Source organism: Conger conger, chromosome 17 (assembly GCF_963514075.1).
Source record: "Conger conger chromosome 17, fConCon1.1, whole genome shotgun sequence".
Taxonomy (NCBI): Eukaryota; Metazoa; Chordata; class Actinopteri; order Anguilliformes; family Congridae; genus Conger; species Conger conger.
This window is the reverse complement of record NC_083776.1, coordinates 33,240,514-33,251,540: the sequence shown is the minus strand read 5'-3', so window position 1 is coordinate 33,251,540 and position 11,027 is coordinate 33,240,514. Positions and strand designations below refer to the sequence as shown.

The window sequence follows — 11,027 nt, the reverse complement described above, 5'->3', positions numbered from 1 at the left end:
AAACCTGTATGCTTAAATGTGTGGGGAAAATAACATTTTAATAAGTCTGACTGTAACTCATTACATGCTCATCAACTATTTGTCAGGCAAGCCTTAACCAATCTATATTCCAGATAATTGTCAGAAGGTTTTCACATCTGGAATTTTCATATAATTTGTGTCAACTAGCAACATACTGTATATTGTTGGTAAATGTCACAGTCAAGAATTGTTATCCTTAATTTAGTGTAAGTTTATAACAACAATCTCAACAATGTTTCTGTGTTGAACCTGAATGAATTATCACTCAAGTCCAATCTATAGCAACATTAATTTTATTATAAATAAATGAAACTTTTTTCTGAAGAGATTAAAGCCCATTTAATTGTATATATGCAGAGTAAAGAGATTACAAATGAGAGGTAATAAAATAAAAATAAAAAGTTAATTTACAAGTAATAATTTACTGATTGAAATTTGAACAGCAAATGATTGCATTTATCATGATGTGTCAAAAGTATGAAGACATAGTTTGTTAAATTAGACAGGGAAAAACATAATTTATGTTTGTTATATGAGAAATATAAACATAAATATAAACATCTGACTATAGTCACCCGCCAGACATAAATAATTTTATCTGATACTTGAAATGATATCTGGAGAACTGCAGATGCAACTGTGGATTCCATGTCTGCTGCGAGAAGAAAGCACAGCAGATTGGTACATTCAGCAAACTGCACCCTACGTTACTATTAATATGTTGGCTCAACAGAGAAGGAATTTTTACATCCTTCAACTCTCTGACAGTGAGATTCTCTTAATGTACTTCAAGCATTTTCACCATATGAGCTCATGAGTATAATACAGTACAACACCCTGATCTGTCCTTGCTGGTATTTGAGGTTAAGGCTGGAGTGAGTCTGAAAGCTCCATTAGGCTCAAAGACAAGCTTGCATATGGACGACGGTCAACTATTAACAAACAGCAGATTCTACCAGCAGCTCTGAGATATACATTCCAGTGACAGACCAACAGGGCACTTTCATTCTGCACTGTTCCAGGGTTCCTGCTCGGGTCCTGGTTCTAGCTGTCCATGTTCTCCAGGAAATCGCTCTGGAGGATCTCTTCCAATTTGCTCAAGATTTTACTGCTGTTGGGGGTCACATAGTCAGCCATGGACTGGGGCCCCTTGGGGGAGGAGCTAAGGGCCCGGAAGAAGGGCTCGAGTTGGGTAAGGCTGGTGATGGAGCTCTGGGGGAGGAGCGGGAGGTCCAGGCGGTCTGAGCAGGTACGCTCACCTGTGCCATTCAGTTCCTGGACAGGCAGAATCACACATCAAACACACAAGACCACAGACCCTTTAATCTGCCTTAAATGTTTTTCTCATGCACATCACATTGAAAAATACCAAATATATTTCTAATTTATTTATTTACATACTCTGCAGATAATTTACACATCAAAAAGGCCACTCTAATGAAAAGGTTACATGATTTTACAGGTGTGCTTAAGGGTGTTTGCACATTCCATTTCAGCCTCTCATGTGGACTCAAGACCGATAACTCAGTATTTATTGTGCATATGCAAACACGCAAAATTAACTCACACCCCTCTGAAATGAACCAAACACAGACTGTAGGAAAAATTCACAGAACAAGATGTTCTACCTACGTTTTATGACAAATCAATCACAAATCAAAATCAGATTAAACGGTCAAACTGTCAGAATTGAGCAAGCTGGTTCCTCCAAAACTCTCAAAAGCCAAAATGTCAAAAGTATACCAATATGTATACTGCCTATTACTCATGTAATCAATATGTATGCTGCCTATTACTCATGTAATCAATATGTATGCTGCCTATTACTCATATACTCAATATGTATGCTGCCTATTACTCATGTAATCAATATGTATGCTGCCTATTACTCATGTAATCAATATGTATGCTGCCTATTACTCATATACTCAATATGTATGCTGCCTATTACTCATGTAATCAATATGTATGCTGCCTATTACTCATGTAATCAATATGTATGCTGCCTATTACTCATGTACTCAATATGTATGCTGCCTTTTACTCATGTAATCAATATGTAATCCAATGAACCTATATCATTAATTACGGATGAGCTTATGGAAACGCAAGAAACCACAATGTCAACTGTAGAAGAAAAAGCAAAAGAATGTGTCAGGCTGAAAAACCACACTTACTCACTTAGAAGAAAACATTAATCAAATATTAAAGTATGATTAAGTATGCCTGTTATTTTCAAACTGATAAACTGCTAATTTGTGCTAGAAGTACACAGTGACCCATATGTAACCTGAGTTGAATACAATAATGTGTAGGCTTAAAAGGAAAATTGGAAAGTACAGAATAGCACCATGTTTTGCATGAATTCATCTTTTATGATTCCTCTCTGTTAAAAAGCAGTTTATGGGATGGGGGCGACTTGAACGGCTTGCGGGGCGGGATGCCTTGCTTTGAAAACTGTCATTTTCAAGGATAGTTTACGGAACAAGATGTGATAAGGACGCTTTGTTCTTATCGTCTTTGCCAAAATAGTTTGTGGGACGGAGGTGTCTTGAACAGCTTGCAGGACAAGGAGTCTTGCTTTGTAGGCTGTCTTTGCCAAAATAGTTTGCGGGGCAGGGTGACCTGACCGGCTTGCAGGGCAGGACGTCTTGCTTTGAAGATTGTCATTTTCAAGGACAGTTTACGGAACAAGATGTGATAAGAACATTTATTTTGTTACAAAACAAAAATGTGGGCCTGCGCATTGAGGCGCCACAGAGAACACATGGTGTTTTTAGGAATGTTTTGGGAGGAGTTACGTTGAAAGAAGTGTATAAAATGTGTATGAAACTAACAATCGAGGTTCAGTTCTGCAGAATTGATCCGGCTTTGTGCACTTGTGCTAATAAAGTCTGATTTTCCTGAAGAGCTTGCTGGTATGGTAGTTGTTTTTTGACAAATTAGAGATTGGACTTCTGTAGTTTCTAGACAGGACAAGACCACCTCAGGAGGTGGCTTCAGTGCGGTCTGTTTGTGGTTCTTTTAGAGGACCGCTTAAATTGTGGACTGTGAACACAAAGCAGCCCTAGCATACACTTTAATACCTGCTACACATTTATTCTGAGCAGTTGGAGTGACTTCTGAGCGTACCCAGCTAAAAAGAAAGAGCAGAATAGCTGCTGTTGGTGTCAGGGGGGATTAAGTGTTTTTCTTGCATCATCTTCTTCAAAATCTAGCAGAACGAAATGATAAACACATCTGTAGAGGCCATATTGAAGAAAATTACCCATGATCAGGGGTTGACATAAGTGGTACACAAGTATGCATTAATGGAAAAAAGATTCAAATTCATGGCAATTTTATGTCGTAATGGTGCAAATGGCTGTCTCTGTTTAGGTACATATTCCATTAGGACATAAACTTCCCATGTATTTGAATCTTTTTGCTGTTAATATGTACTTATATGCCACTTATGTCAAACCCTGCGCATAATCCAATGTTACAGCAGTGGTGTCTGAGCTGTGAAGGAGCTGCTGTGTGAACAACAAGTGTCCTGAGAACTCAATGCTTCAGTGGACCAGAAAGAGACCTCTTTCAAGTCCACTCACAACGTGAACACAAAAACGCATTCATTTGCAGCTGGTTCACTATTTGGTTCACTTTAAAAGGAGTGAGTTTGGTTTGTTTTAAAATAACTATATGTGTATATACTATATATATATATATATATATACCCTAAGAATGTGCTGAACTAACCACAGTGAGCCAATTCAAAATGAATCAGGGCTCTGGTGTAACCAGCAAAAGCAGAAATAAAGCAGCCATGCCTCCCACAGTCCAAAGTACTCACCATGCCAGCACCAACTGGGAGCTGGCAGCATGGTGAATCAGTGGAGTGTGATTCAGATCATGTGGGTGTGTGCAGTAGTGCGATAGCTTTGTGCAGTAACAATGTGTGCAGTACAGTGATAGATGTGTGCAGTAATAGAGGTATGAAGTAAAGTGATGGATGTGTGTAGTAATAGAGGTGTGCAGTAGGGTCATAGCTGTGTGCAGTAATAGAGGTGTGCAGTAGGGTGATAGATGTGTGTAGTAATAGAGGTGTGCAGTAGGCTGATAGATGTGTGCAGTAATAGAGGTGTGCAGTAGGCTGATAGATGTGTGCAGTAATAGAGGTGTGCAGTAGGGTGATAGATGTGTGCAGTAATAGAGGTGTGCAGTAGGCTGAGAGATGTGTGCAGTAATAGAGGTGTGCAGTAGGCTGATAGATGTGTGCAGTAATAGAGGTGTGCAGTAGGGTGATAGATGTGTGCAGTAATAGACATACATATGCTGTGGATTTATTCAGATGACGTGGGTGCTACCTTGTATCTGGAGCGTAGTCCGTCCAGCAGCCGGACCACATGAGGCTGGCAGTCCTCCTCTCCCTCCATGATGCTGTTCTCTGGGCCGCTGTAGCTGTCCACATCCACCTCAGGAACAAAGGCCCAGCGATACCTGCAGAGTACATACACAAGCTCACACACCCATACGCTGGGAAACATCTGCATGGTCATTCCATTGTGAAAATACCATTGTGATATCCATTCCATATACAGTACAAGGATATATAGTAAACATTCTTTAGAAACCTATTGATACATATTGTTCTTTCCACACGTATGCACACACACACACACACACACACACACGCACGCACAGTGAAGTGGAGCTGTATGCTGTGGTTGGACCCTGGGTGGGGCTCAGTGTGGTAGCTGGGTGTAACTCAGTGGGGTGGGGTAGCTGGGTGTAACTCAGTGGGGTGGAGTAGCTGGGTGTGGCTCAGTGGGGGAGCTGGGTGTGGCTCTGCACTCACATCTGGAAAAGGGGGATTCTCTCCGGGGGGAAGCACAATGTAGCGTCCAGAAACTTGCAGGCCGAAAGGTACATTTCCAGCTCGCTGCGGGAGAAGAGGAATGCTGGTCCGTTCCTCTCTCGCGTGCCCTGTGCCCCTCGTCCCTTACTGGGGTTCCTGAGCACAGGAAGAGAAGGAAACACAGCCTTTTTGCACCACTGAATGGCCTGCTCAAACAGACCTGGGGCAAATACGTAATTGTTTGGGATTCAAATACTTTTCCAAACTTTACTGAGCTTGTCTGGTGTATTGGAACCTATGAAATACTCTCAAAGTACAAACCACGCCTCCTGGTCCTCTTAGCTGGCTCAATTGCACCAGATAAGATCAGTAATAAAAAAATAAAAAACGGTGTGCATAATGCCCTACTACACAGACTGAAAACATTGCGCTGTGCATTGGACAGGGTCGGGTACTCCACGCGGGAGAGAAAAGAACAAAAATAGAGAACAAAAAGTTATTTAAAAAGGAATGTCTTTGAATGTTTGATCTAAACTGCAGTGAGATCGGAATCTGTCACTCACCTCGAAACATCTTGGCCTTCCAGCAACGATTTCTCCAGCTTAGCAAACACATGGATCTGGCAAATCACATGTGGAAAAAGCCATGTGTTATTATTCTCAAAACCAACTCGGGTTAGTTCAACCCTGAATATGAACTGCTATTCGAGGACAGCAGCAGACACAGTGCATGCTGGGATGCTCACCAGCTCGGTGACCATGACAGGCCACAGGGAGGTGAGGTGCTGGGGGGAGACCCGGAGCAGAAGCACCCGAAACAGGAGGAAGATCTGTGCCATCACTGAAGGAGCCTGTCCCACACGCAAACTCTCTGTCACACGCTCTACAGGAAGAGGGAGAGAGGGGGAGAGAGAGAGACCGGAGGAAGGGGGAGAATTGTATATGAAAAGCACATTGTTTTTTCACTTTTTAAAATTATGTGAAAAATGTCCCTACAAATCACAGGTACCTTAAATGAGCAACAGATAGAGACAGCTTCAGTTAGAGTACTGACACATCAGTAGGCTGTGGCCATATGATGCTCTGACAAAAGTGTCACACGGAAACGCATTAGCCAAGGCAACAATAAATGGTGTTCATGAGGTGACGTCTCTTTTTTCAATTTGGTGTGCCACCATCTCCATAGTCTCTTACTATGGTCTTTTTTGTCCCAGAGGTCGGTCAGTAGCTTGGATTATTGGCAGCTAGTGGCAGTACTGACAGGTTGGTCGGTACCTCGGATTAGCCCGGATGGCGGATGGCGTAGACATGAATGATCTTGTGATAATAGAAGGCCACAGCACGTCTAAAGGTACAGGTCGGTCGGTACCTTGTTTGAGTGGCAGATAGAGGCCGTACTGACAGGTCGGTCAGTACCTTGGATGAGTGGCAGGTAGAGGCAGTACTGACAGGTCGGTCAGTACCTTGTTTGAGTGGCAGATAGAGGCCGTACTGACAGGTCGGTCAGTACCTTGGATGAGTGGCAGGTAGAGGCAGTACTGACAGGTCGGTCAGTACCTTGGATGAGTGGCAGGTAGTGGCAGTACTGACAGGTCGGTCAGTACCTTGGATGAGTGGCAGGTAGAGGCAGTACTGACAGGTCGGTCAGTACCTTGGATGAGTGGCAGATAGAGGCAGTACTGACAGGTCGGTCAGTACCTTGGATGAGTGGCAGGTAGAGGCAGTACTGACAGGTCGGTCAGTACCTTGGATGAGTGGCAGGTAGAGGCAGTACTGACAGGTCGGTCAGTACCTTGGATGAGTGGCAGATAGAGGCCGTACTGACAGGTTGGTCAGTACCTTGGATGAGTGGCAGGTAGAGGCAGTACTGACAGGTCGGTCAGTACCTTGGATGAGTGGCAGGTAGAGGCAGTACTGGTCCAGCTCTCCGCTGATCATGGCAAAGGCCTGTCGCTTCAGCAGCATGGCTTTCTGCTCGTAGTTTGGAGAGAGCTTCAGCGCACTGCTCTGCATGCCTGACGCGGGGACACACCAACAGACCAACGTCACGCCCCATTAACCCTCCTACATCCGCCATATTCCCAATACACCCCCTTATGTCTGCATACACACGCATACGTCGCCATAAAACCTCATTCACTGTCATATACTGTACCCCATAGTCATCCAACAGCCCCACACTGCCAGGGACCAGAACAATAACCCAATAGCGAGACTACAGTCTTTCTTTCCTTTTAGCAGAGTAAGCAGGCAAAGGTCGATAACCAGCAAACAGTAGCAACAGAGATCAGGTAGTTTGTAAATGAGAGTCCAGGCAATGGGTTAGTACACCAGCAAACAAATATGTCAGGGATAATCCATATATGAACTCGAGGTCACAGGCAAAGGGTTGATAACACACGGGCAGTCCAAACAAAAACAGAATCCAGAAATAAAAGACGAGAAGCCAAACAGGGTCGAAAAATCACGGGTCAAATCAGTACAGAAGGATAAATCCAGAGAAGGGGGTCTAAGACAAAACAGGTCGTAACAGCGATCAATCAGGAATAAATGCTGGAGAGTGTGGTCGGGACACATAACAATCTGGCAACGAAAGACAGAGGTTTAAAAAGGGGTTTAAATGCATGTAACTAAACTAGGATCAAAACGAGACACGGGTGGAATCAACAACAGGAGACAGGCAATGTCCACACATATTGACAAAAAAGGCCATGCAGTCCAAAGGTCAGAGGTCGAAGTTTAGCTCCACTTACTCGTCAGGTCCTTGAACAGGGTCTTCTCATAGGTCAGCAGGTGATCAATAATGGATTTCCAGCTAAGAGAGGAAACAAAACAATCAATTAGGCTCATGTGATAGATGTAAACATACATAGTTGAGCTAGAACACTACTTGTGTCAGTGTGGATTGTTTAAATATAATTAAAATATATAAAGGCCAGATGTGTAGAAATATGAATCATCTAAGCATGGTGACTGTAAAGCCTGTGAAATTGCCCTTGTCTCTTTTATAGTATAAAACAACAACACAAGCAAAAATGAGTGTGTATGATCTTCGGTGACTGGAGGACTGTAACCCTAGTGCTGGAGCCACAGGCTCTGCAGCCTTTTTTATTCAGTTTTCAGTTTCCTGGCTCTTAACGAGTTGCTTATTTCATGGGGAAAAAAGCAGAACCAGTGTCCCTTCAGAACCAGGTGTAGTGACCCCAGCAGACCCTGCAGCTCCCCAGGGCCAGGGCTGGGGACCTCTGAATGTATGGATGGGGAGTGTTAAGTGCTGCCCCCTGCAGGCCTTACTGGGCAACGCAGGAGGGGTCCATGCGGAAGAAGTGGGGGCCCATGAACAGGTCGAAGGCTTCCCTCTTCCAGGCGCGTTTGGTGTAGGCGTACTCGCTCAGGCCCTGTAGCAGCCGCGCGCTGGCGCAGAAACTGGGGACATTATAGGCACTGCGGGGGGACAGGACGACCAGTGTGAGCCACAGGCAAACACAAACCCACAGAGCAGAAATTCAACATCTCCTGCCATCAGGTGTAAGCTAACACCAAGACATTTTACAACTTGTGTGCCTTTATACTTTATATTTTATGCAATTTTACATCTTTAAAGCTCACATGATGTTCAACACACAGCACTCAGTTTCCTATCAGAGGAACGGTGAGCACTGCCATGCTGAAGTCAGTCACCTGAATGTCCTTCAGGAATTAAATGAGGCTTTGTGAGACACCACCCACCTCCTTCAAATTTCAGCAAACCAGTTAATGATAGAAGCACATCTAATGAGATTTGGCTCATTTTAAGGCCAATAATCCCAGCAAAAACTCAGGCCCTGGATTGATACCCAATAGGGAGGTCAAAGGTCAGAACCTGAGAGAGCTTCACATTGCTAAAAAAAACCCCACAAAATACAGGTGAACTAGAATGGCATGTACTGCTGAGAACTGCTTCATCATGAAATGCACAGAGCTTCTTCTGTTTGTTAGTATATGAGTTGTTCACTCCACTGTAAAGATAAATGATGTTAATAATCAAGGTGCAGTCCAGGTGATGGGGGGATGCGGTGTGAGTTGAGCTACCTGTGGTTCTTCAGGTATGGAAACACGTATTCCAGGAGGCGGGAGATGAGTGGAAGAGCTTTCTCCTTCTCATCACTGCGGAACACCACATCCAGGAGAGGAGCCAGCACCTGGGTACCATAGCAACCAAAGTCACCTTCATAGTTCATGGGTTGCGGTTGATTATGAAAGGGTAGGGGTTAGGGTTTGAGGTTGAAGATGAGTGGCGAAGGGTTAGATAGGAAGGATAGTGTAAAGGGTTTAAGAGCTGGGGGATAATGGATAAAGGGTTTAGGGGTTAAGAGTCAGTAGTTTGGTGATGTTGCTCCTACCTCAGCCAATAGGGCGAGAGCCTGGATGCTGTAGGAAGCTGCTGTGGCTTCAGCCAGAGACTCGGAGTCTGTGAAGGGCACAGCATAGTCATTACATTACATTACATTATTGGCATTTGGCAGACGCTCTTATCCAGAGTGACATACAGTTGATTAGACTAAGCAGGAGACAATCCTCCCCTGGAGCAATGTAGGGTTAAGGGCCTTGCTCAAGGGCCCAACGGCTGTGCGGATATTATTGTGGCTACACCGGGATTAGAACCACAGACCTTGCGTGTCCCAGTCATTTAACTTACGCTACAGGCCGTCCCTAGTAGTCAGACAGTGCAGGAGAATCGCGCCCTCGCGGATCTCTCTCCACTCACAGCCTGCGGAGGCCGCGGTGTGCGAGCGTTTCCATGCCTACCGTAAGGGTGGGCGCGTTCCAGGCTCTGCGGCTGCACTCGGACCTGCAGGGTGCGGCTGAGCCAGCTGGTCTGCTGCAGGGAGGATCCCGCCACGCCGCCCACCACCTCCAGGACCCGCTGCGTCACCTCCTGCATGGGGTTACCATGGATACGCTCAGGCCCCGCCAATCAATGCGCGCGCGCACGCTTGCCAACTGCCAAGTTGCCAGCAAAAGCTCTTGGAGCGCTGCTGCTTACCAGGAGCCAAGCTCGCCCCACTGTGTATCTCCTGCTGGCCACATTGTGCCCACAGGACCCAGGCCCAAGGCTTTTGTTTACTGGGAGCCGGGGACTGGGAGTCTCACTCCTCACAGTCTATAAATCTCACCTGCACATCTCTGCTGTCCTTCTTGTTGTCCAGATTGGGACACCTGATTACGAAGTCATTTAGGATCCTGTGGTGAAGAATGAAATGAAGATAAAAACGGAGGATGCAACTGTTATTCACGAAATACATTTTATACATTGTAAACAGTTTAAAGACATCCATGCAGCAGTAACTGAATCAACTATGAGAATATGAATAATTTACCATCATACTGATCATAATCATAATAAGCATACCACCTGTTCATGCTAATAATCCTACTGGATGTTAATATTCATAATCATACATCCTTAACCCAGAGCCTTAGGTCCATATCAGAGTTAAGTTTCTCCTCATTCACATTCATAGCTCCATCTACAGAACACATTCCACATGAGACAGACAGCTGCCTTAATTTCTGACCAACAATTTATGAGTTAATAACTAAAAGCTGTAAAAGATTCAAGTTGGAAAATATTGAAGATTCAACATTGAACTGTTTCATAAAAAGTAGGGCACATATTCCATTTCAATATTACATTCCATCCTTTTAGTGAAATTGCTGTCATGTTATCTCTGTGAGATTGATAGGGCCTGAAATACTTCTGAGAATTTCAATATGAAATGTGCATCTTATATTCATGTTGGGTGTGGACTGGGCAAGAATGAATCCATAGAACAGTGGATTGTGACTCAGACAGTATTCATAGATTATACACTGTGATCCTGGTTCATGCACCAAGTACTGTGGTCCTGACTCAGGCAGTATGAATAGATAACACATTATGAACCTGGTTGGTGCAGCTTTAAGCGATACAGCACTGTGCATTCTGGCTCAGGCAGTATTAATAGATCCTGGTTGGTGCAGCTTTAAGTGATACAGCACTGTGCATTCTGGCTCACCCCAGCAGGAGGAAGTACCCCAGCGGGGGCAGACTCAGCTGCACGGACTCCTTCAGGAGGCTCAGAAGGGGAGAGATGCTATCCTGGAGGGACTCTGCAGGAACACTGAGAAACGCCAAATAACCTGTCTAG

The 11,027-nt window shown here is 44.5% G+C and overlaps 1 protein-coding gene across 1 annotated transcript in view; it reads right to left on the bottom strand.

The window, feature by feature from the left end:
- Window positions 1-428: 428 nt before the first annotated feature.
- Window positions 429-11,027, bottom strand: part of LOC133116311 (protein dopey-2-like) — a 30,656-nt gene continuing 20,057 nt past the window's right edge. Inside the window, exons 28-40 of the mRNA XM_061225750.1 lie at window positions 10,896-11,000; window positions 10,014-10,080; window positions 9,646-9,775; window positions 9,240-9,307; window positions 8,929-9,038; window positions 8,152-8,301; window positions 7,611-7,672; window positions 6,744-6,872; window positions 5,604-5,740; window positions 5,422-5,477; window positions 4,859-5,014; window positions 4,368-4,500; window positions 429-1,296 (exon numbers count right to left, since the gene is read on the bottom strand). Of these exons, the coding sequence (XP_061081734.1) occupies window positions 1,066-1,296; window positions 4,368-4,500; window positions 4,859-5,014; window positions 5,422-5,477; window positions 5,604-5,740; window positions 6,744-6,872; window positions 7,611-7,672; window positions 8,152-8,301; window positions 8,929-9,038; window positions 9,240-9,307; window positions 9,646-9,775; window positions 10,014-10,080; window positions 10,896-11,000 (1,534 nt within the window). The 3' untranslated portion in view covers window positions 429-1,065. The remainder of the gene's footprint in view (window positions 1,297-4,367; window positions 4,501-4,858; window positions 5,015-5,421; window positions 5,478-5,603; window positions 5,741-6,743; window positions 6,873-7,610; window positions 7,673-8,151; window positions 8,302-8,928; window positions 9,039-9,239; window positions 9,308-9,645; window positions 9,776-10,013; window positions 10,081-10,895; window positions 11,001-11,027) is intronic.